The sequence below is a fragment of the Pomacea canaliculata genome, linkage group LG10 (genome assembly GCF_003073045.1).
Source record: "Pomacea canaliculata isolate SZHN2017 linkage group LG10, ASM307304v1, whole genome shotgun sequence".
Lineage (NCBI taxonomy): Eukaryota > Metazoa > Mollusca > Gastropoda > Architaenioglossa > Ampullariidae > Pomacea > Pomacea canaliculata.
The window spans coordinates 1,358,563-1,384,191 of NC_037599.1; the positions used below are offsets into that span (position 1 = coordinate 1,358,563).

Here is a 25,629-nt window from a genome sequence, read left to right on the forward strand (position 1 = left end):
TGGTGCTGGTTGACACCAGAGACCAGGAGATGACAGGACTGCATGCTTTCTCTGGACCAGTTCCTCCCCTGGTTGGGGCTCGCTTACAGCTTCACCTTCAGACTTGTTGTTAGCTTTTCATAGATCCATGGGGTCTTGATTTTAGGGTTCTGTACCCAATAACTACCATGGATTCCCTTGCCATGTGGGCCCTGCAGAAGCTCTTGCTCTGTGAGCTGCTCAAAGGCACTGTTGTCGAGAAGTGATGTTCAGGAGGTGATACAGCCATTGTAACTGGAGTTCTGCACGTTTCTTCTGGGTCTCCAAGCCAGCTGGGGACTGCCGGAGTAGATATTCAACAGGTAGAGCCTCTTTCTCTACTACCAGCTCCTCCTTGGACCCTTGCTATTCCAGAGATTCGTCTTGATCTTACAGCTTTTAAAAAATGGGACACTAGTGACCCCATCTATCTCCAACATTTTCATGAACTCCTTTCTGACTATTCTGTATTCATAGATGGCTCCAAAGTCCCAAGTGGTGGCCCAGTCGCTGCTGCAGCAGCAGTTCCACCCTGCCAACCGCAATGGGCTGCTTCAGTCCGACTGGCGGATGGATGTTCTATTTTCATGGCGGAACTTCATGCCATCTTGCTCACCTTGCAGCATGTTCACCGCTCTTTGGAGCACAACTTTTTTGATTATTTCAGACTCTCTATCTGCCCTCCAAGCTCTTCCTTCAAATGATTTTGACTACCCTCTTGTGGTCCAGATTTATAAATTTCATGCAGCACCCATTCAGCGAAAGAAGGACATTGTTTTTATTTGGGCTCTTGGCCATGCTGGTATCCCAGGCAATGTTCAAGCAGACCTGGCTGCCAAGGCTGCATGTCAGTCCCCTGGCAAATTGCAGTCACTTGTTTCATCAGATTGTAAACCTTTCTTCTCGGCCTACATTCATTCCTTATGGCAATGCCACTGGGACACTCAAGGCCAAAATAAATTATATGCCACTCTTCCCTGTCTTTCCTACCGCCTACCTTCGTGCCATCCTGTGAGTTGGGAGGAGGTGGTCCTTGCTAGACTAAAGTTAGGACACACCTATGCCACAACTCTTACGAGGTGAACCACCACCTGTTTGTCCATGGTGTAGGGGAAATTTTAATCTGTTACAGATTTTGATTGTTTGTCCTGAGCTCCAGACTATCCGTCTGCAGTTTTTTGCAGAGAATTCTTTGTTTTCTTTGTTCAGGTCCATACCATTGGCAGCAGTCTTTACATTTTTAAGGAGGATAGGACTTTACCATCAGATTTAAGAAATTTTATGTCTTGATAGTTTTCTTTTGATCTTTGGTTTGTTGGCGGCCTTTTTGGGCTTCACCACCCCTTTTTATGCTTTATCCACTCTTACATTTTGTTTACTTATTGTATTGACTAATTGTGTTGACTTTTTAAAGAATGTTATGGTTAAATGACTTGGGAAGTTTTGTCCCTAAATCTTAAAGTTAAAATTACTTTTGTTGCCATGATATAGCCCTAGTTGCTGACATGGCATTGAACGCAAACAAACAAGACAGCTGGGAAACAATGCCCCATTTTCAATCTTGGCACCTTTCCACTCTTCTGGTAGGGTGGTCAGGTGGTGCAGTGGTTAGTGCCCCTCACCAATACAGCAAGGGTTGGCTCTATGCTGTACTTCCTCTGCATGTGACATCTGGCTGCCTTTCCCTAGTTGCTGGCTCTGTCTAAAACACCAATTACACCCCATCGCCTCAGATTGATATAGAGACACCCAGGTCAGTGCAACAGGCACTCAATTCAGGAGACTGTGCTGTCAGCATAGACTTTGGGGATGCTTATTTCCACATCCCAATCAGGTGAGCATTCCATTCCTATACAGGGAGGGTCTTCCCATTAGTGACCTTGCCCTTAGGGCTGTCCATCACTCTGTGGGCTTTCACTTAAATGATAAACGGTCTACATGGATTACTTACTATTTCACAGCCAGAGCCCAGCCTCTCTGAACTGACAGGGATATTTGTTCCCACATCCCACGGGTTGGTCTTCAATTAGAAGCCAGACCTCTGCCCCTCGCAGATTTCTGTCACTGGGGATGTGCTTCCTTACCCTCAGCAACAGAGTCTGGCTGGCATTTGAGAGATCTTCCTACGCACACTTGTTTTGGCCCTATGCTCCTCGAGTAATTATATGCCACCCTTCCCTGCCTTTCCGAGGGGGGAGGAGGTGGTCCTTACAAGATTAAAGACAGGACACCTATGCCACGCAAAGACACCTCTTACGAGGTGAACCACCACCTGTTTGTCCCTGTTGTTGAGGAAATTTTAATGTTTTACACTTTCTGATTATCTGTCCAAAGCTTCAGACTACCCGTTGTCTGTTTTTTACAGAGAATTCTTTATTTTCCTTATTTAGGTCTGTCCCATTGGCAGCAATCTTTTCATTTTTCAAGAAGATAGGAATTTACCATCAAATATAAAAAATTTTATGTTTGATAGTTTTTCTTTTGTTTTTAGTGTGCTGGTAACCTTTTTTGGGTTTCACCACCCCTTGTTATGCTTTATCCACCTCTTTACATTTTGTTTACTATGTTGGCTTTTTACAAAATATCATATTTATATGACTTGGGAAGACTAATCCCTAAACCTTTAAAGTTAAAGCTACTTTTTGCCGTGATATAGCCCTAGTTTCTGGCATGGCATAAAACACAAACAACAACCAAACATACTCAAGGAGTAACAAGGAAAAAACTAGTACTCCTGCACACACTTCTTCTCTTGCGCTGTTGGGACTGATCTCCACAGCACAAAGGCCACCATTTGACTTTTACAGGTGTGTTGTTTTTATTTCCTACAGACTGATTCTATTCTCCTATGGTCATGTCACTGGGTCAAGGAACAAAATTTTGCCTTTGGTAGTCAGATGCCAATGGCTCGCCAGACCCTCAAATGCCACGCACACCAGATGTTCTAGCTCACTGTCAGGGAGACAACTTTCAGTGGTTTAAGAGCTAGTATAACCCTTTATCTCCTATGGTCATGTCATCTGGTTAGTCTCTTAACATGTTATCTATTATTTTGTTTTCACAATTTCAGAAATTTTTACCTGAGATGGAACTATTTTGACAAGCAATGCATTTTACTGAATGGTGTCTCTGATCTTTGTTTGTGATTTCTATGTCCAGCCTCCTGGCTATTATGAACCACCACCAAACTCCTACACATCCTATGATAGGTCACGTGATTACATGCCAGGCCCAGACTACAACTCACCTCAAAACAGCAGCAGATCTCGATCAGATAGCAAACGATCAGTGAGTCCACTTTTTATTTATAGAATTATTACACTTGATTTAAGATAGGGTTTTTTCTAAGAATTTTTTTTCCAAAGGCTGAATGTGTGTGGATATATAAATATATATTTTTTTAGTGGAGAAGCAATAGAAATATGATTTGAGGGCTTTCATGACAGGTTTCTGCTAAAACATGAGAGTTTCCCAGATAGTAATAGTCACAAAATGATTAGATTCATAATCTATGTCTATGTAAAGAAGTATTTAAATTCAGTCCAGTATTTTTTATCATTTTGAGAATCACCAAATTGCTCATTTTACTGGTGTTTGAAATTTTTTTTTTTTCAGTATGAACGTGATGTTGACGATTTTCTGAGACGGACAACTCACGGTGTGACCAGCAGGACAAGAGATCGAGAGAGAGACCATGACAGGGATCGTGATCGGGAGCACAGAGATAGGGAACGTGAGCGTGATCGGGACCGAGATCATGACAGAGATCGTCATCGGCACAGAGACCGCCGCTGATTATTACTTTCTTTTTGTGTGTCACTCATCTTAAAATGATGTACTGTACTGGGGTTCTCATTCTCCTTGAGCATGTACGTTTACACTGGGCCTCTTGTTTTTTTAAATACTGTAAAACTTATTTATTTCATCTCTTACTGCATCCTAACAAGATCTAAACAAGAGCTGGGAAAGAGCAGAAGTAACAAAATGCCTGTATTTGTCTGATGGTTGATGATGTTGACAAGATAAACTGAGAAACCGATAAACTGCCTACACTAGAGAGTTTTTGTTAAAAGGATGATGGGTCAAAAATCTGCCTACAGAAAAGTGTTTGATCACGTTTGTCTGTTAGCACTTGTTTTCCTGTCTTTCATGTGTATGTCTGGGCACACATGGTTCATAAGCCTTTGTGCTTGCATGTGCGATTCTACATCTAGTTACGTTCTAGTTAAATAACAGGCTGTCATGTAAAAAGACAGATTTACAAAGAGTATTGACCAGGAATGTGTTCTGTAAAGTTTTTAAAAAAGTCTGTCGTAAAGATGTCTGCAATGTCTAATTTGTAATAGTCACCCATTGTAAGGAAACCTTAAATGTCGGTGTGCTTGACATATGCCATATGCATTTATACAATGAACAGTGTGGGATCAGTGTGCCCTGTCATTGGTCATGTTTCTTCAAGCCATCGATTGGGTTACCTTTTAAAAAAACTTACAAATGCCTGCACAGAGCTGTGTTTTTATATTTTTTGTTCTTCCACATGGTCGTCTTTACTGTAAATCCACTGTGTATATTTTTTTTTAAGACAAGTTTAATTTTGGTGTTAAGAATTTTTTCTAGAAAATGTATAATGGCTTACAAAGCCTAGATGCAGTTTTTCAGTCAGAAGGATTGCTAGAATCATATGTACAGAAGTAAGTGAGAGATCTGTGTGTTTATGTTTTTTAGTTGCCCCAGAGTTGTAATTGGCTTTAATTTGAGGCAAATATTTTCTGTTAAATTTGTGGTTGTGCTCATAAAATGTGTGTGTGTGTGTGAGAGAGAGAGAGATGGGGTGGAGAGAAAATGAGAGTGTACTCACATAAACTTTTGTAAACCTGCATGTTATTTTCAAACAGCAGAAATCTGAGCACATTTCTCAGGGCATTTTGAAAGAAATGTATACTATATCTGTATATGTGGCATAGCATAAACGTGAACATCACTGATTCATGTCCATTGACCTTTATATTCTCATTTGAGGCTATTGGCAGAGACTTGTGTGACGGGTGTAATGGAACAGCTATATATATGCCTGGGCAAAAGAAGTCTTCTGAAAATGGATAGATGCTTCAGAAATGGATGTCACTGCATGTCTTGTGTAAAAGTGGATTGTGTCTGATGCCTAATATCAGTAGGGTTGTGCTTGAGGTTGGTATTTTGATAGCTGTCACCAAGATCTGAGTGTTTTGTTTAAAGGAGCTTGTTTCTTGGTAGTAAAAATATTGTGAAATGATGTGTTCAGTGTAGCTGTCCTTGTCCTTATTACATATGCAACATTTATTTAGTTGGGCATGATAATTTTTTTTTGAAGTTATTAACAAGTATGAAGTTCAATATTTTCTTTGATTAGTCCTAGTCTTAGTTGATGGGTCTTGAGAAAATATTTGGGGATTTGGCTTCTCAAGGCCTTCACATTTAGTCATGGATTATATAAGAAAAAAATGAGGTAGAAGAAAATTGTAGAGGTATTAGGCAAGGATGTATCTTTCCAACCTTAGTCATGGCCTTCCTGTACCTCTGAATCAGTTTAGAAGTGTTTGTAGTAAGGTAGAGCTGCACGCTGTGATACCTGTGCATGTAGTTTCACTGCATTCCATTGTTCAGCTTCTTGTGTGGCCAGAGTACCAGCTTCTTCCTCTCTCTGATGGCCGTGGCAGCTGTCGTGCCTTCTGACTCAACATCCTTACTTTCCATGACACAGATTCAGTAAGCTATATCCCTTCCAGTCACATCTCCACCCCAACGCCTCCATTAGTACTCTTGAAAGGCAATCTGGTTATCTTAGGAAAGTTATAGGAAAGAATATAGCTTTGACATCATTTTAAAATGCAGTTTTATTGGTGTGTATGATGTGTATTATGTAAGATATCATGTACCACGAAGCAGTGATAGTTCTTGCCTGTTTTTACATTGTGTGGATGATGTTGGATTTGGTTTGAAAAGATTAAAATGTTTGACAGAAAGTGGGGAAAAAGTACATTTAAAAATCAACATTTCATTTTTTTGTTTACTTGTACATACCTATAATAAACTTTTTGCAATGGACCTTAAATAGCTGCCAACTTGGTATTTATTTTTAAAATGTTGGTTGTCTGAGCTGGTGGGAAGTAGGGGGACAGTTCAAAAAAACAAAGCAGCTAGTTTTTGTCCATACACTGCTTGCCTGAATCCATTAAAAAAATCGAGGATAGAATCAATAGAGTTTATTGTAGGGGAATAGTGAAGCTTTTGTTTTTGATTTGGTAGGAGGGTCTGGTTTATGCTGGAGCGAAACAAGGTCTGTACAGTCATTTAAAAAACTCATAAAATGTATCATGCTTGGCATTTAAACCAGTATGCAGCACATTTCACTTGAGAACATTTATTATGCAAGATCAGAAATGGTGGGGGTGGTGGTAGATGATGAGCTTGCAAGCACCCCATGTGTCGATATAGTTTCTACATACTCAACTATGGAGAAGAGTTTACATGTGTTTTGAAATGGCTTCACTGCATGAACTAGGACTTCATATTCTAGACTGAGAAGTGTAAGAATGTTCATTGGAATATTTAAGGAAAGTCAGAATTATTCACGTTGTTAGTACTCTTCTCTCAATGTAAACAGAGAGAAGGGACCATCACCAAAATACATGCAAGAAACCGACACTACCTCTATTGCTAATAGAAATAAAGGATTTAAGCATCTGAAATAGTTCCAGCACTACTTTTAACCATTTTTATGACTGCTGATTGTATAATGTGAAGATAGTTTTAATATTTGCAATCAGGAGCTGGATAACATTAAAACAAGCAATATGCTAATTTTGCTATTTGGAACTGAGCATAAAAGAAGTGAAGCGCCATGTGCAGGTTTTCTTCAAAGTCATTTGTGCAACAGAACAAAAACTGAGCTTTAAATTTTACAGCCACTAGCCAGGGTACCTGGGTTGATTTCTGCAGCTAAATCTTCCATCTCTGATTTTATTGTCGATGTTTGATTTACCATTACGTTTAAGTCAAACGTATTTATATGTTGCATCAGCAAAATAAAGTTGGTCTCTTGTCTAACAGGCCAGGTGAGCAACAGGGGGCAGGTTCCGGGTGAAGGAAAAGATAATCTTTCTCCTCACTTCCTCCCCTCTGCTGTCCTGCTCTACTAGGACTCGAGGTCCAAATTTGCTCGGCATAATTAAAAAAAGTGTTCTGCTTACTATTTTTCATTTGGAGCCACTAAAACATGCTCTGGAGCATACACTTGTTCAGATTTTGGAAAGTAGTTATAGTAATGAACTCAACCTTTGAAAATAAGTGTATTCGGATTAGTTCTTACAGGAAAACTAATGCCTTGTGTTTGTTCCAAGGACAAATGTCTGTGTGTGTGTGAAATCAATGCACAATGCCAAGGACACGGTGCGCCCATAGTCCACAAGCTGCGACTGTCACCTAGTGATCTGTGCTATCAAAGCAGCCAACTAGTCCCTGCAAAATCGATGGAGCGTCGAAGAAAGAGCAAACTGTCCTGGCAAAACCATCAATAGAAAACTGTCGCAAGTGCAGCAAACAAAGGGCATGACCCGTTTGGTGATCGGCCTTCAAATGAAATCGTTCGACAAAAAAAAAAAAGAAATGTTAACAGTTGTGGATCCAGAATGGCGGTGGGGTTCGTGGTTGGGGTGGAGGTGACACGAGTAAAGGGTTGCCTCTAGTGAGTTGAACTCAGTATGCGACAAACCATGAAGCTCCGTGATCCACTTGCAACTGGTGGGTAACTTAGTAACAGAGACACATAGACACATACAGGTGAACATTGGAAACGTCCAAGTTGGAAAGAAATTAATACACACAGCTTTCCCTCCCACTTCGCTTTAGGTGCTTACAAAATTCGGTTTGTAAATAAACAGCATGTACCTGCAAATGTATGGTCGTCCGCTAACTGGCGAATATGAAAGTTCTCGAGCCTCCAACTCTGAACATGGCAAAAGGAGGAAAAGGTGTCTTCCCTCTCATTCACATGCAACTTTATGTTTTTTCTGTGATGCAGGCAGCGGGCAGGGAAAGTCCTGCTGCTGAGTTCATGTTAGGAAATCAATCAGAAGACAAAATCGATGTTCCTTTAGACACTGTGATGATAGAATTTGCGATATTTGTTTCACGAGAGAATCGTCTGCTGCGCTCTTTGATCTATTGCTTGCTCTTTGTCAAATTTCTGCACCTAAGACCCGTCGCCATGGTGGTCATTGATTTTACCTTGCCGAAGGTGGGAGGGAGGTGGATATCCAACGAGCAGGAAGCAGATTGTTTGCCGATTCTTGTGTGTGTAACCGATTACAAAAGAATTTCCAACAAGACGTGGAGCTCTACAAGGAATTGCTAAATATTGAAATGACGAACTTTTGCATAGGTTCTCACCAAAATATATAATAAAATGTGATTAAATCTCGATTCGAAGTGAACTACCCAAACACCCATCCACCCACTTCCCATTATTCCGTCCCACCAGCCACTCCTGTACGGCACGCACTCCATCAGTCACCACAGGAACTACTCGTCTGGCAGAGGACACTCCTCCACCTGACTGAAGGTGTTCATGGCACTTTACGGACCCAACAAGTATGGAGGACAATCTACAGTGTAGATGAATGTTACACCAATTCAAGCCACGCGCTGCGACCTCCCAGAACATGCACGCGCACGCACACTTCAAAACAAAATGAAATTATTAGTGCTGGTCATCAGAACGGTCCGACACTACTTCCATCTGATGGCAATGTTGGTGTGAAGGTTGTCAGTACAGTCAACATCAGCGGCTAGACTGCTCTTAGTGTCCTGAGATTCTGCTTCACCTCGATGGAATTCGGTCCCATCGCTGTCGTGTCTTCTCTCCAGACCATCTTGGTCCAGGGTGACGTCACCACCTGCTGGCACGGGGGTCGGACTGCCGCCCTCATGGTTGAAGTCGAGACCGAGGCTGGGGCGGGCGCTAGAGACCGGAAGTGGCTGGACGGCCCGCTCGTTCCTCGTGACGTAGATGGACACCACGTCTGCGGACTGCTCCTCCAGACCCGCGTCCAGCTGCAGCGGCCGGCGGTAGAAGATGCGGGCCACCAAGGCCAGCAGAAACATCTCCACCACGAGCGCTAGGTGGTGCCACTCTGTAGGGCACAACGACAACGAAGCGCGCATGTACTCAGCTTTTGACCTTCCTCCTTTACCCTCTCCCCTTACTCCCCTACACCGCACCTCTCTCCCAATCGATGATTGTAAGCTTACAATATTAAATTGTTTATTTGTGCAGCTTTTATTGTTTCGTACAATCCCACTTTCTAGACGCTTTAGTTCGATTACTCAGTAACCTCTGACTCTGCGCACTATGTTTCCTCGGATTAGAATCACCTACCTTGCATCTGGGAATAGGACGAGAACTCGGAGGTGCAGGAGGGGATGTCGAAACGTGCCAGGATGTTCAAGATGGCGCCCTGAATGTTCTGGAAGATGAGAACCAGCTGCAGCATTAGCTTCTTGACGGCCATACTGTGAGAGCGCAGGTGCAACACTGTAGCAGAGTGAAGGGCGTTCAGGCCATGCAAAGCAATGATGGTGGACATCACTTTGGCAGTGGTCAGGTAGACAAACGATTTCCGGAAATCGATCTGAAATGGGAAGCAAATGAAGCTGAGTTGGAAGACAAAACGTTTATGACTGCAAACATTACATTATCTGAAATTTTGGTCATTTCCACACACTTTTCCTCTGTGAGGCGCGAATGACGGCAAAAAGAGTCAGTAGGTCACATGCAAGATGAGAAGGATAAATAAAATGATGGACGCTGATGGTCACAACGTACCCCTGATTTGTCAAACTTGTTGTCTGCCCACAGCACGGCTGAAATGAACTGTACGATTGGCTGGATGATGGCTGTTTGGAGTATCATCACTCTCAGCAGAAACAAGTTTTTCCTATGGACACACCCAATCGAAAAGTCCGTAGCAATGCCCCACAAATATTTATGAATAAATATAGGTAGATATGGAACATATATATATCTGCAAACATGAGAAAATGGAGTGCAACAAATTTATATTAAAAAAAATTGCTTCACACCAAAACTCTGGACTCAGATGTGCTAATGTCTCGTCAGAGCCTCTCCGAAACGCCAACCGACATGAGCAACAGCTGTAAGGTTAATGCAAAGCAGATTATGTACTTGTAGCAGCTCTGATGTTTATCCGGATTTCCTCATATTTTAAATATCTTGTCCTTCTTACTGTTCCGATTTCTTAATTAACGCGGACGAACAAGTGTTAGATGTGCGACATTCTGTGTTATCTCTCCGGGTAGACCACGTGACTACAGCTCACTCCCTGGGAGCCGGTGAAGCCATGTGCACCCAGTATCTGGATACCAACTTGACTTTGTTTATTCAGATTTTTCGATTTTAGGCAGATCAGTTGAGGGAGTTATAATCGTTCTTCCATTTTTTTTTCTCTCTCCTTCCGCTCTCTTTTTCTTTCCACTCCCCTTTCTCTCTTTGTCCGACAGCGTTTGGTGCCCAGGGCGGTGCTATGGAGATGTTGCGAACCTTGGTTTGGACTGAGCACCTACAAATGGGGTGTGAAAAGTCGACTTCCCCTATATCCTTTCTCTGTAATTTTATATCCTGATTAATATTATACACACATACACTCTGACAATTACTCACGGCGTTGACTTCAGCGTGGGACAGCAGCAACAGCAGCAGCACAGAGGGCGAGTTCTGAGGCTGAATCCTGTGTCCCTCACCTTCGTCAGCAGGTTCTTGCGATTTCCGAAGTACAGGAGTATGAGGGAGCTGAACTGTGACAGGCATGCTGCCAGGTAACTGCGGCAGAAATTGGATGGATTGAAGTGTGCAGATGGTATCACTCAACTGTCTCAAATAAAAATGGCGAAAGTTTCTTGCACGTCGATGTCACAGTTGAGCACAGAGAAACCTAGGTAGATGTTAGCCAAGGTTGTCAATGCAGGTAATCATACACTGTCATTGAATGTATTTTTAAAAATACTGACACTGTTGATAGAAAGATCATTAGCAACCCTTAAGCTTGTAGTGTTGAACTAAAATAGATACTGTGCTAGTAAGTATAGCCGAGTATAGCAGTCCATAATGTTGTAGTGTGTTTGGTGGTGCAGGGGAGAGAAGGGTGAGTACGTGCGAGACAATCAAAAGATGCTCATTAAAAAAGTGGGGCAGGTTTGTTTTGAAATGTCTCACCAAAAGGATGAGAGAAAATGAATACTATGCCAGCATGTTTGCGTATATAAGTATTATGTGAAATTTCCATTTCTGACAAAAACGAAAGAAGTGTATTTTCATATAACAGGTGACTGACTTTTCCTTTGTCTCTCTACTTGAAACAAGTGGCTGTGAGGGTGAGGTAGTATCAAAGACACTTAACTCACACAGTAGAGACGAAGTCACAGACATAACTAGCTCGTGGGATGCAGACAGACAGCAGTGCCGACAAAGCCATCACCTGAAACATCACAGTGACATCATCGAGTCACATGACAACAATAACGGTGCTTGCTACCGGTGATGTCTACTTCCATATTCCCCTAACATAAGATTTTTGTCTGTTGTTTCTTCCTCTAGTCCTTTTTTGAAATAATATATTTCTAAATAAAAAATGAATAATTTTTTAAAAATAAATGAAAACGAAAATCTCAATGCCTGCCCTGCAGTACTTTTAAAAAAGAGGTTCAGGCGAGAAACAGAAACACAACTAAGACTAAAACCTCGGCAGGGGGCTAAGAACAGGTCTGGATATAGAGGCGGCTAGCTACTAATAGTTCCCCTAATCACTAGCACTAATGGCATCCATTGTCCTGATATAGCTCACAGCAATAACTTAAGCCCATACCGGGTACACGGCCATCAGCCAGACGGATTTGGTCTTGATGTCTTCGTGAGAGTAGGTGCGGCAGACGAAGACGATGTCATCAAGAAGTAAAAGCAGAATAGCAACAGTCAGTACAGCATCCACTCCGATGAACCACCACTTCTTGTAGCCGATGACTGACAAAAGAAGACATTGTTTTCATTATTTTATTAGGTTGCTATTTTATTTATGTATCCATTCGCTTTAATTAATCCTTTCTTTCGTGTAATGCAGTCTATTCGGTTGGTTGTGTAACCATGGCGGTGACCCGCTTCCACCATCTCCAAACAGTATTTAATGTAAAGTATTGTTAGTGACAACCTCCTCAAAGGAAACACGAAAGGGGCACGGATGTTGTTGTCCTGCGTGCTCTTCTGTAAACATTTATCACATGTCTTGCTTCCGATGTCTAAAACATGAATCGTTCTTTCCTTCAGAATAAGCGTTCATTTCCAGCGTTGGATTTTTCACTTCTTTATAGTGTTTATTTTGGTTGTGTGTGCGTGTGTGTGTGTGTGGGAAGCAGCAGCACCTTCAAGGACACAGGCATTAAGATTTAAAAATACAACAATCAGCAGCAACACTACTTGACATTTTAAAAAAATGTATCGATTGGATCTGAAAATCTTGAGTGGTCTACAACGACACCGACCGTTCGTATGTCTGATTCTTTAGTTCCTTCAAGTTTTATCACTTCCTTTGTAAACAGCAAAGAAGAAATCATTTCTATTGGGAGGAAAGCCCTGCTTACCTGAGAAGTAGTCTTCCGAAAGCGGCAGCACCGTTTCACACCTGTTCGCCATGTCCGTTGTTGCGGCCTTGGTGGTTTTATCGTTCTTCTGCGAGTGGTTTGCTCATGGCCGACCCGACAGGTATAATGCAGTGGACCGCAGCTAGCTCATCAAGATAAAAGCCCCGGGAACTCCAACTTACAGGCGGTTGAGGAAGAGAAGCCGAGAAAACATTTTTAGTAGAAGTGCACCGAGTAAACAGTGGTGTTCGCTGTGAGAGAGAGAGGATTTTCCTCCGTCGGCTATTTTCGCTATTTGCTCACTATTTGAAACACAACAAAAATAATGAGAGCACACAATCACGATACATCATCAAGTAGTTTAACTACACACGCTTATTTGCCTGCAGCCACAAACTGTTCCAGCAAATGAATGTCACCAGAAACGATCCCAGTGGACTATTGAACTACCGCGACCAGGGATCGCCAGTCCCTGACAAACGGGTTACATTGCTTTCTCTGCAATAATACATGAAAACAAATTAATTTAACCTGACCATCAAGCATAAAATCCCCAGAGGGCATCCCTCTTTATCCCAACACACAAAATGTAACTCCTAAACAAATCGTAGTTCAGGCTGTTGGACATGCCATTGTCTTCTCTCGATTTAAAAACACCGTAGAACCGCTTAGACACGTGTTGATGCCGATGATAACCAGCGATATAAATCCCAGTAGAGAATATTTACTTGACACTACGCATCCATAGGCGCGAGCAAGGTGTGCGTACATGTGTTCGTAAGTTTAGTAATAACCGACACACTTCCGGCACCTCCTGCCCCGTCACCAGAGTGATCCACCACCAGGTGTCATCACTTACTCCTGTACCTGGGATGTAGTCATCACAGACCTGCGAGTACTTGTAAAGGTAAGTTACAGGTGAGGGCCTTCCCAGCACCAGCAATTTTGATGCAGATGCCGTGGTTATGAGACAAGGGTGGGCAGCTCCGAGAGCAAGCGTCTTGTCTGTGTAGTTATAAAGCGGTGTCCAGACCCCGAAGTAGTTTTATCCCTGGAGCTATAGCTTAAAATAGTGGCAAAGATGCCCCTCAGGGTAAAGTAGCAGAAAACAATGTTTGTGGAGTCTGCACACCGCTTCGCAACTTCGAAGGCAAGAGCCTGGTGTCCCCACGTGATCGCCGGGGCAAAGTTTCACTTCACCACCCGGTCTAACAACGGCCCTGGTCATCTGTGGATGCGGTCCTCTTTCTGAGAAGTGCGGGATCCCAGCTTTCTCGCTTTCTCTACCCGGTTTACGGTGCATTCCCGGGTGACTACAGTCTCTTGTTTCCATCGCTACAACCAACGACAACCAAGGGACACAACGGAAAGGCCATATTTTCGATCGTTCCTGCAGCTGCCTCCCAGGTAAGGATTACCCTAATGGTGATGTGCGGAAACTGGTTCATTTCCAAGATTTATGCGGTTATGCGACTGTGAGTCGTGTGCATGCGGCGCAGTTTCAGCGGCAGTCAAGAAGCACACACAGCGGTGGTAAACATGGCAGCACACAGTCGTGTTTGTCTCTGAAGTGAAGCGGTGATGACCAAAACCCCAGGTGGGCGTGCAGCGATCACCTGGGCGGGAAATGAGGTGTTTAGATGAAAACTTGGGAAGGAGTGGCGTGTAGATTGTCGACGTGACACGCTTTCAAAACGTTTCCTGGTTTTCATATTACAGTCGACAGATTCAAGAGATAAGGCTATTTCATCAAAGACTGACTTCAATGCTAGGAGTCAGGTATGTCACTGCAGAAACAATCCATGACAACAGGCTACGTCCCGTAAAAAATACACTCACACACTTCATATAACAGCTCTAATAGTATTAGAGAATCTTATAAATATAACAAAGTGTGATGATGGATTTTGGTTTTGTATGAAACCTATGGAAACCTATGTTTATCCGATCCTCATAACCAAAATAAAATCCTCATAACCAAATAAAACTTTGAGATTGTACTTGGATACTCATGAAGAGTACATTTATTTTGACAGCAATGTGCTCTTCAAAGAGAAAGAACAACTGTACAAAATTTAGATGCAAAAGAATAAAAGTGTAAAACTGAAAACAGGAGAATAACATCCTGCAGTAACTGCAACCACTCTTAAAAAAGCCAAGGGCAAAGGTGATCAGCTAATCACAGTTTGTAACAGATTGTATAAGGCATTATAAAAGATAGGCTCTTCATCAACAGATCAACAATATATAATCAAAGTCAGTTGTACAGCGCATTCTTGTCTGTAGGGATGAAACATGCTGGAGTCTTAAGAGGCTACAGCTAGCTGGCTTCATCAGAAATGCAGATTCACAGACATGAAGCAAGTTAATACCATCTCAAAAGCCAGATGCCAGTGTATTTAGATAGCTCCTTTTTCCAGCAAGAGCCAGACTCAAGGCATTTAAAATATAAACAGACATAAGAATAATAATGGTCACAAGCACTATAATATATACTCAGGACAGTGCATCACACTTTCTCTCATTAATCTTTGGTCATGGAAGACACAAGAGTCTCTATTAAAAGAAAAAAAGTTAAATTATTCTAGTTATAGAAGTAATGAAAAGAGGCGTAGGTCATGGCGAGAAAATGGGATTTCTTCGTATACGTGTTTGAAAACTCTTCCCTTAGGTATCAGTTATTGTTCTGAATAAATCAGCAATAATAATTTTCACAACAGAGGACTAAATAATAAGCTCATCTGTGTATAATTCAAGACTGAAGTTTCGTAGAGCAGAAGTGAAGTCATGATGTTTTGTGTTCTTCAAATGAGTGTCCTGGCAACCGTTCATACCCTTCACGGGCTGGTCCCTGAGTTCTTCTCCAGCCGTTATCAGTGGACAAAAGACTCTTGTCCAAATCTGAGTCATCATTCTCGAGGTCAAACTCTTCAGTGTGAGGCTTGCGGTACAAGATCCGTGCCATAAAAGCTAGAAGAAACATCTCTGCCACCAAAATCATGTGTTGTAAGGCTGTCAAGATACAAGTAGGAAAGTGATGGATAGTGGTCAAAATCAAAATAAATTAGATGATATTAAACATAATGAATGAAGTTTTTGTCTGTAGTGGGGAGGGGTATTTTGGAGTAGACCTGCTAAACAATAACATATTAGAAAATTAAATTAAGAAAGATTTGACTAGCTTAACAAATTATAATTATGACAATGATTAAGGTTATTAATTAAAAAGACAAGTTTATTGGGGAAAACATTATAGTGCACTACTAGTTATAGTCACATTTTTTCACTTACCTTTACTGCGCACAGTGGACGACAGACAGCCATTGGAAGATGGAATATTTTTCTTGGCAAGTGTCTCAAAAATAAATCCTTGCAGGTTGTGAAAGATAAGCACTAGCTGAAGCACCATAAATTTCTGTGCTATGCTGTGCCTTTTAAGAAAGATACGGACACTTTGAAAAAGTACCAAAAGCCCGTACATAGCCACTAACGTTGACACGGCATTTGCTATGGCAAGATATAAGTAGGGTTTCATAAAGGATATCTGAAAAAGGAAATTCATGGTGTTACTCAAAAGATAAATAAGGCATCGATCAACATAAAAATACCCCATCATGTTAGCATCACATCAGTTTTTTCCATTGGTAATGATAATTTATGACAAAAGAAACACAGCCTGCACAACTCATTCACTTTCTATCTCATTGTCTATCTCTCACACACACACACACACACGCAAGAAAAGTAAAAATACAATAGCACACTGCACCGACTATTTTTCCCCCCAACAAAAAATACAAACAACTTCTCTAATTGAAAAAGAGTGATTTCAATTTACTTCATTTACTTTTATTGGCTTCACTCTTACATACCTCTCCCACAATGTACTTCTCGTCCAGCCAAAGTACTATGGTTACAAAGGAAATGAAAGGCTGCAAAAATGATGTCTGAAGCACCATTAGCTGCATCTTTTTCAGATTAGTGCTATAAAAAAATGATAAAAAAAAAATGCACAGAAAAATTGCATCATCGACTCTAAAATCAGATGAATAAAGCAGCATAAAATGGCTTCAGTAGTCTCTGAAGTTAGATGATGAAAGAAGAATAAAATAAAAGCAACACGAAGGAAATGATCATCAAAAGAGGAAAAAAAGTCATGGAAATGGGCAACTTAGAAAATTATATTTTGCCTCAGCTCTTCCCTTCAATGCTGAATTTTTGAAGTAATTTTTATTTGACACAAACTTAAATATGCTTATTAATAATGGTACACATTAAGCAGGTATATGCAAAAATAACATGCATATATGAATCCCGTCCAATCATTAACCTTCTCTCCACACACACTCTCTTACAAAATGTGACACAAAGGAGATTAAAATTACAAAGAATGCATAAGTTGACAGAAGCAAATAGGTTACCCAGTTGCATCTATAGTAGGACAACAGAAACAACAGCAACAACAGGGTGGGGTCCGTAGGTTGAATCCAGTGTTTTTCACCTTCTCTAGAAGTTTCTGTGCTCCTCCACTGTACAGGATGATAAGGGAGTTGAAGTGGACCAGACACACTGCAAGATAACTGTTAAAACAGAGAAACACTGGCGGTCAGTATGGAATTTGTCAATTTACCTTTTCATTAACATCCTTTGCTCAACGCTCAAGGAAAATTAATGCTTACCAGACCTTTAGCTTTGTATCCCATGAATGATCTCAATGTCTTTAATTTTCTAAATAAATGTATGCTTCATCTGACTAAAAGGTTTTACAAAGTTTAAAACTACAGCAGTGTTCACTTCATTACTTCCAGGGGATGCAATTCCTTTCTGGAATTTCCTATTGTAAATTCTTGGGTTGCATCCCCTGACAAAATTTTAGTCAGCTCAAGATGGTAAATACTTCTCACACAGAGGAGACAAGGTCACACAGTAGGGCTGCTCTTGGCACAAAAATAGCCAGAAGTGCAGCAACTGCAAAAATCTTAAGATTCAAAAGAAAAAAATTTTTAAAAGTGAGATAAAATACTCATAGTAAACAGTAATACAAAAGTGTAAGTCACTCAAAACACGTCAACAAGCTTTATTGGTATGCTTTGTAGATTTACAGCTTTACAACATTAAAGCTGCTGCTGAGCTTGACTTTTTTTTATATTATGGTTGTATTTCAGTACAATGTATACTTAGAGCATAAACTTATTCAATACGGGTGTATCGATGCAACTGAGATAGCTATGCAGCTATAGGTTCGTGGGTGCGAAAAATGTATATTATCTCACTTTATTTGCCATATCATTTCCTTTTACAACACTATTGACAAGAAACAGAAAAAAATAATTGTTCTTAAAATTAATAATCTCTCTCACATGTTTATTACTACCTATTCTTCCCCCTGTATTGGGTGAGGGCTAAATATAATAAAGCATATACTGCTTACTTTACCTCTCGTTAATAAAGAATTGTCATTGCCACACCCGTACAGAGAGAGAAAAATATGTCTTGGTACAACAAAAACATGGTAAAACATACATAACTTTATGTAGGGTAGGACTTACAGGATAGATACCAACAAGCCAAAGGCACTTTATCTTGATTTGAGGATTGCTTGTGTGGTAATGACTGATAAAAAAATATGCCTTGTCAATGAAGAGCCCCAGAACTCCCAGGCACATTGCTACACATATCCCAACTGCAATTTTCTCCCACAGTAATATCTCTGGAACATTAGAGTTCATCATAACACACACATTTATGAATATTTGTACCTTGATGGATACATGTAAACGAAGCAGTACGTTCCAATACTCTGAACTATATTTCAGTTGTAAAAAAGTTCTGTCCTACATTTTGTAGTATTAATACTGTCTTGAAATACCTTTTGTAGTATTAATACTGTCTTGAAAAAAAAAGGTTGCAAGTTTATCACTTTCTCTACTACCAACTTGTTGATATGCTGATGGTAAAAACAAAAATAAGGCTGAAAAAGCTCCTTATCAAGGAGAAATGAAAGCATAGATCTTGTTAGACATGCTTGGATCCCTACCTGAAAAGTACACATCTGAGACTGGAATGCTGAAAGAGCAGTTGATGGACATGGTTGGATGGACAAAATCTTAATAACCTGCAATAACCAAATCGAAACAACATTTTACTGCTACTAACAAAGAATTCTTACAAGTTGCTTCATTACCTTTCTTACAGTTATGATCTCGATTTTGATATTATAGAGCTGCTTGTTTTTTCTTTTTTTTTGGGGAGGGGGGTGTTTACCAAGCACTTAAAGCTTTTTATCTATTTGAACTGTAGATATGTTCGTGTAGATATCTGCTTTGCAGTTGACAGTGAACATCAATTTACTCTTGTCAGTGCTGGTCTCCCCTCCATAAGTTTGAACTCTGTTAGTAAGGTCTTGCAGTTCTCTGTTAGTTCCTGAATCCCAAACGATGTCATTTGAAAAATGTAGGTTGCAAACTGGCCTTCAACTGATGGAAATGAAAGTCATGGAGGTTTCAGGCATGATGTTCTCCTAAAAGATATTAAACTGTCTCTACCACAAACATTTCGAGATTGTGCATGTGTGTGTATGACTGACAAGCTTAGGTTGTTTGTTTTTTTTGTACTTAGTTTTGCGTACACCATAAATGAATAACACAACATTGCAAAGAGACTGGAAACAGGTCACCATTTCAAACAAATGGGGAAAAAAAAGCAGCTGCAAAACCACTAACTTTTTGGACAAGAATAATTAACAGGGACCTATATTAGCCTTCCCTAACAATTTTCCATCTTGACATATGTTGTAGATAAGAATGTACTCCGGGATGTTGCTTACAGACTTGAATTTTGCTGCTTCTTTTATTTTTCTGCTGGGGACATTCGTAGAAAACATCCTGGGTTAAGAAGTTGTTTCTGTCTTTGGATGAACAGCAGGTCTCTACACACCTAGTCTGGGTTATTCATCACTGCCACATGACTGACCTCACGCAGACTTGCATGATGCTCGCTAATCCCTGTGTCCAACTGACAAAGCCCTCAGTACAGCCTGTACAGGACGACTACGATTCGTCTGATCTTTTGACACATGTGTCCTCACCAGCCATTTGACAGCTGTCTTTGTGTACATTAATTAATGTCATGCATTGTGATTTTTGATGGATATGAGTACTTGCACGAGCAGTTACATTAATCCCCAGGCTGACGACTTGAGCTCAGTTTCTACTTTGACTACCAAAACTGTCAGCGAAGCCAAGTAAGCACGACAATGAAGTGTATGTGCGTAAGTTTTCTTAGACTGGGCTCATTAAGGCCGGCTAATTAGCCATGTCTTACCATGCGAGTAGCTGTAAGCCAAGCAGCAGCTTTATTTTGTTGCCCACGAACTAAATGATTATACGTCCGTGGGTTGCCTCTCGTGACTTTATCAAGAGTTGTATCCCCTTAACCCTTTTCCACGCGGTGGTTGTTTCCCTTGAATGCACCTTCTGTCAACAGTGTTTCACAAGTGGACGGCCTCTTTTTTTTTTAAATGATATAAAATGGCCTTGATGACAAGGTGCTAACAGTGTGGAGTACTGCTGAGTTGTATTTCTCCATGGTGGGACACTCCATACAGAGATGGCAAACAGATTCTAAACTCTTGGGGGACTGTTGAAACTATCCAGACAAAAAACTAAGCAATCCTTTCTCTACTGAACAATGATCTAACCATTTCAGTTGTGTTTTCAGTTCAAGTGAAGAAGTGACAATCCCAGACAGCATTATTAAAGTTTAGTACATTAGTACAGTAGAGGATGTCATTAGCACTTCCAAGGAAAATAATGAGATTCTCAAAAATGTTATAGCAAAAAGAAGAAATTGCAAATGTTTTTAAAACTCCTACACAGCAAAAAGGCAGCTGGACTATATCAGAGATCTGGACCAGATGGTTAAATTTCAGAATTTTATTGATATTCTCAGATTATGTTCTGCCTTTTCTCATCATATATTTTAACTACCTTTTTTGACAAGGGTTTAATTCTTTCCTAACCAGTGGACTGAATGAATGAAATAAATTAACCATTATGAAAAACAGGAGGATCATAGTAAACCAGAAAACTACTGGTGCATTTTCCTGCGCTAAATGTCTGTAGAAAAATTTAAAGTGCTGTCTTTAAATCAACTACAGACTGAATTAAGAAAATAATGGAAAAAAAAAAATTGACGAATAACAAGAAGGGTTTAGGAGAGTCTACAGTACTAAACAGAACATACTTTTATGGTTTCAAGAAACAATTTATGGAAAGTGCTACAAACAATGGTATGAAAGTAATGAAAGGACATTTTATTTTTAGCTATTAAAAGTATGTATAAAAGTGTGTATAGACATTGGTGGTACTTCCCCAACCTGTTTTTCAAACTCTTTGTTGCTCAGGTTCAGCCAGTACTTTTAAAAGGGTCTAAAATATTGGATCTTTGTGCCATTAATGATACTAATAAACACATCATTTATATAGCACATACACCTGTAAGGAGCATGCTCATATATAGCTCTTAAGAACAAGAAATAGGCATGGACAACACATGAGGGACAGTAGAAAAAACATATGAATGATGGAAGGTTAAAGAACAGTACTGATGATTATACAAATATAGAAAACACAAAGAGGAACCAAGTAACAAGGACAGAGTGTCCTGATTTTGCAAAGGAAGAGGATTAGAGAAGTAGCAATTATCAGAAGAGGGGGCAGGGTGGGAAAAAGGACTAGCTTTGTGTGGACTGTTGTTAGGAGTAATTGATACTATTGAGAAGGTTCCCACCCTTGCAATGAAAAGGGTTTTAGAAATCACAACAAGAGCACATAGCATTTTGACAAATGGGGAATATGATAGATACCCTCTGTATGTTAATTCATCAGTGTGGTGTTTTGGAGAAGAAAGCCTATTTAATGTTATTATTGCTACATGAGAAGAAAGAAGGAAACATAGTTGCATTACATTATGATATTCCTGTTTTGGTATGGTGTGGGAATGTCAGGGTACTGGAGATCATAAACTTTTTAAAAAGAAATCCTGAAGCAGAGACTGGTGGACTGTTACACCAGAAATGGCACAATGCTCTTCAAAGTAATTTAACATATTTTTCATGTAATGAATATCAAAACTCACATCCGTTGTTACCTTATGTGGCTAAAACAGTCATGAGAGATTATTAAAATTTAGAATGAGCATATCTGTGCTTAAAGGCCATCAGTAACACTACTAACACACTCAGAATATTTGAACCACTTGTTTTGTTCTAATACAGCTACAACTGAACAGCACTTTCTCCTTGTATGTCCAACATATATGGCTTCTAGTAAACAGTTCATCTCTAAAAATACTGTAAGCACCAATGCCTTTGTTGTTTTACACTTTTATCTCAGATACCAGAATACTGATTACTTTACATGGCTCCTTCATTAACACAACATTAAAAACAAGGAAAAGCTACGATAGCCTCAACTGAAGACTTTTAGATTGAGGGATACGCACGTTTCATATAGAAATGTTAGTTAATGTAAATTACTTACATGATGTAGAGAAAGTAATCGCTTGGTAAGTCTCTGTGTTGGTACCTAAGTATATTCATGATTGTATAGTGACTATAATGGCTTGATTTATATCTGTTTGTACCTGCATATATAATTATATATACAATAGTGTGGTAACTAATTGATTGATGCATACCTGTATTTATACCTTGTGTATACAAACATGAGGGAATGTCTTAGTAATGAGCATGCTAATTATAGGCATTATACATTTTGTATTATCATCATGTTGTATCCTCCATGAAACTGAGCCAGAAGCCTGAATCATTAAAAGAATATTGTATTATATAAATTTCTCTTTCAAATGTTCTTTTTCTTTGACAGCAACCATTTCATTCTGAATTACCTTATTATTACCAAGGATACACATTGCAGATATGCACAAGTAAATTAGGATTTCACTCTCATAAACTCTCTGTATCCAAGACAGATTACTTTTCAATAAGAGAAACACCTTTTCTTTTCTTGGATTTGAAACAACTTTGGATCAACAGATTTTAATTCATTTTCCTGCGAGGTGACTTAAACGTGGAAAAAATATCTAAACTTCACTTGATCATAAGAAAATCAAAGCTAGCTCAGGTTACAAACAAAGTGTAAAATATACAGCTATGAACCTATCAGTTTAGCAAAGAATTAAAAAGTTCACGAAAGACATTCTGGGCAGAGGACAAATCCACCACTTATCACATTTCAAGCAGGAAGACCCTTCGATTTGTCTTTCTTATTTCATGTAATGTAAACGCCGACCATAGAACTAACTTTATAAAAAGAAAATCTTCTACACAGGGGAATCTGTGAATCAACTGAGAGAAGGTATCAGAAGGAATCTGAAACCAAGTGGAACAGCCTTTGGTAGGGATGGTCGTTGCTGTTGTATAGTTGATTTTTTACTCTTTAGTTTTCCTCTGTGAAGGAACACAGTCGGCGGAGCTTCCATGGAGGTAGCCATTAACAAGTAGGAAACGGTTGCAGACCCCAGAATCATAAGAGGCGGAGGCAAAGGTAAGGCAGTGGTTTCCTGCCCTGGCTCCCACAGGTCCACTAATGCCACATTATGGCCTCTGTTCTGCTTCCGATTCCTGTGAACTGCTACAATTCATTCAACAATGGCAGCAGCAGATTTGGAGAAGCGCTGACTAAGAGCCTTGCAGAGCCAAACCAAAGTTGTTTGTCCTGATTTTTAAAGGATCATTTCTTTCCACTGCTATCATCATTCTGTAGGTTGGAAATCAAACATGACACAACGGTCATAACATTGCAGGTCAGACTTGCAGAGTGAACCAATAAACTCAGTGTGTTGACATTTTAACAAGACGTCCTCATGCATCCCTCACCGTCAAGTGTAATGTGAGTATATAAACTATCTTGAACTCAAGGTTCAGCTGGCTATAGTTCAAGAGGTCGTCGGTCGTCAGTCTCGTAAATACACTAAGTGAATTGATCAAAAATAAATTAGCTGCTTCCTTCAAGAACAAAATCTTGCAAAGATTACTTTCAAAACACTGTTACTAGACCCCTTAACAAAACACACACGCATTTCCAAACGAATTCTAAAATCTCTGAAAACTTAATACGCTCATTAAGTTGTGAAATCTTAGGACACAGTCTCACTTTTCCCCCAGTTGCATCAACAATGTCCAGGCTGACCAGTTTGTTGCTTACAAATTCTAATCCATCCATTGCTACACAGTCTTTGCCAACCTGTATAAGGCTCGCGCTTCAAGTGAAGACCTCCCCCTGCAGCTGCCAGAAGCCCAGAGTCTGGGGAAAGTCCATGCTGTCCTCAGAATCAGAGCCACTGAGTGGCGAGGTCATGTTGAGGAAGAAGTCGACTGTCTCGGCAACCGAGAGAGCAGTGATATCATCCACGGTTCCGTCCGGTGTGTTGCTGCTGTTTGCTGATCTCGAGCACGTGACTTCAAGATCGTCCTGCGTGCACCCGAAACTGCCGCTCGCCTCCAGCGCTCTCCTGTGGCCGAGAAGGGACTCGCCGAAACCGTTTCTTTGGATGATGTGTTCGTGGCCAGTGAGAGGGGAACTGACCTTGTGATTGGCTGCTTTTCGCAGGCACCGAGATCGTCCACGAAACAGAGGAGTTGCTGGCGATGAGCATCTGTACTGCAGGCAGCAGTTACCTGAGCCTCCACACCTTTGTCTGGACGAGTGAGGGTCAGTGGAGGCAGACTTTGCTGCAGAAGTCATCGTTAGCTTGTCGTTGGCACCGGTCTGCTCCTCCTTGTCAAAATATGACCGAGGTTCCACACAACATGTCGGTTGGGACTTAGGGCTTTTGCTGGTTGAAGGAAAGTCGTTCTTCCTTTTCTTTGAGGCTGTGCAGGTGTGTTTCGAAGTTTTCTTCGAGTTGGAGTCCTCGATCATGAATGATCGACAATATTTGTGCCTCATTTCCTCTTCCTTTTGGCTTTCCTCCTTTTCTGTCTTTTTACTTGAACCCAACGCTGCGGTGGGAGTCGTTCTGCCAGCAAGAGTCGAATCCCCCTCCGTGCTTAATTCACAGGTGGGCTCAAAGAAACGCGATATTAAAGGTTCCTGTTCAGGAATTAGTCTCAAGCACGCACGGCTGCGCTTGAAATGACCTCTCACCATGTGGTCCTCGCGCTGAGGAATCTGGTTTTGATAATGGTGAAGCAATAGCTGCTCATTCGAATCACTTTTTCTCGGTCAGAAGTCTGGTGGTGTGGATGAAGCGGGTGATGGGCATAGGGTTGTGGCTGTCGTAGTTGGCAATCGTCTTTAACCGACCCAGTCATCATTTCCACCCCTTTGTCTCCCACCATGTCGTTCAAACAGCTGACACCAGGTAAGTGCTGCGGTCTTGGGTATGGCGTTTCACTTTCCTGACGACCCTTACCTGCAAGGTGCTGCTTGACCTCTCGAGGCTGATCCCACAAACGTTGGCCACGACTTCGAAAACAGGAGTCATACCTGTATGGGAAACTGTTGTGCAAGTAAGCGACACTTCTTCCAGAATGGAAAAGCCTTTTCCGGGTGCCTCTCCGCCACTCTCGGGCTTGCTTCTGCACAGTCTCGGGTACATTCACGTTCAAGATCATATTTGGATCGGCCACACCCATAGGTTCAAAACGTTTTTCTCTGTTTCCTGGCATCTTTTCAATTCCATCTTTCGCAGTTGTCGAAATCTTGATGGCGTGTAAAGCTGTTCGTCAAGAAGTGTTCGCCGTATCTGCGATGACTGTCATCGTTATCGCTGCAGTCGTCTGACGTCAAACGTGAGGAGTGCAGCAGCACCAAGCAGACAGGTGAGAAGACACGCGACTCGATGGTTTAGGCGCTGCACGTGCAGTGGACTGACCCGTGTCGACACGGACTGGCAGTC

The 25,629-nt window shown here is 40.9% G+C and overlaps 3 protein-coding genes across 5 annotated transcripts in view; 1 reads left to right on the forward strand and 2 right to left on the reverse strand.

The window, feature by feature from the left end:
• Positions 1-6,109, forward strand: part of LOC112574603 (YTH domain-containing protein 1-like) — a 29,139-nt gene extending 23,030 nt beyond the window's left edge. For all 3 annotated transcript variants that reach the window (XM_025255797.1, XM_025255799.1, XM_025255800.1), the window contains 2 exons: positions 3,178-3,306; positions 3,634-6,109. In XM_025255797.1, the coding sequence (XP_025111582.1) occupies positions 3,178-3,306; positions 3,634-3,813 (309 nt within the window). In that variant the 3' untranslated portion in view covers positions 3,814-6,109. The remainder of the gene's footprint in view (positions 1-3,177; positions 3,307-3,633) is intronic.
• Positions 5,365-12,842, reverse strand: LOC112574604 (organic solute transporter subunit alpha-like). Its single transcript, XM_025255801.1, has 7 exons — positions 12,706-12,842; positions 11,937-12,091; positions 11,476-11,549; positions 10,736-10,894; positions 9,881-9,992; positions 9,434-9,686; positions 5,365-9,188 (listed from the first exon to the last, which is right to left on the reverse strand). The coding sequence occupies exons 1-7, from the start codon at positions 12,755-12,757 to the stop codon at positions 8,785-8,787; spliced, it is 1,209 nt and encodes a 402-aa protein (XP_025111586.1). The 5' UTR covers positions 12,758-12,842; the 3' UTR covers positions 5,365-8,784.
• A 137-nt stretch (positions 12,843-12,979) lies between these two features.
• LOC112574605 (organic solute transporter subunit alpha-like) lies at positions 12,980-20,155 on the reverse strand. The gene is made up of 8 exons (XM_025255802.1): positions 20,029-20,155; positions 18,743-18,820; positions 18,255-18,415; positions 17,610-17,683; positions 17,127-17,285; positions 16,578-16,689; positions 15,997-16,249; positions 12,980-15,717 (listed from the first exon to the last, which is right to left on the reverse strand). Exons 2-8 carry the CDS (start codon positions 18,792-18,794, stop codon positions 15,491-15,493), a joined length of 1,038 nt encoding a protein of 345 aa, XP_025111587.1. The 5' UTR covers positions 18,795-18,820; positions 20,029-20,155; the 3' UTR covers positions 12,980-15,490.
• Positions 20,156-25,629: the final 5,474 nt, after the last annotated feature.

What these genes read in the sequence shown, in the direction of transcription:
- LOC112574604 (XM_025255801.1), bottom strand. Translation starts at nt 12,757, where the DNA reads ATGGCGAACAGGTGTGAAACGGTGCTGCCGCTTTCGGAAGACTACTTC. An exon ending in TTCGGAAGACTACTTCTCAG is followed by an intron (nt 12,092 to 12,705) that starts GTAAGCAGGGCT and finishes TTCTTTTGTCAG; the next exon opens with TCATCGGCTACAAGAAGTGG. An exon ending in TGTGACTTCGTCTCTACTGT is followed by an intron (nt 10,895 to 11,475) that starts GTGAGTTAAGTG and finishes TTTCTGCCGCAG; the next exon opens with TTACCTGGCAGCATGCCTGT.
- LOC112574605 (XM_025255802.1), bottom strand. Translation starts at nt 18,794, where the DNA reads ATGTCCATCAACTGCTCTTTCAGCATTCCAGTCTCAGATGTGTACTTT. An exon ending in GGCTTGTTGGTATCTATCCT is followed by an intron (nt 17,684 to 18,254) that starts GTAAGTCCTACC and finishes TTGAATCTTAAG; the next exon opens with ATTTTTGCAGTTGCTGCACT. An exon ending in TGTGACCTTGTCTCCTCTGT is followed by an intron (nt 17,286 to 17,609) that starts GTGAGAAGTATT and finishes CTGTTTTAACAG; the next exon opens with TTATCTTGCAGTGTGTCTGG.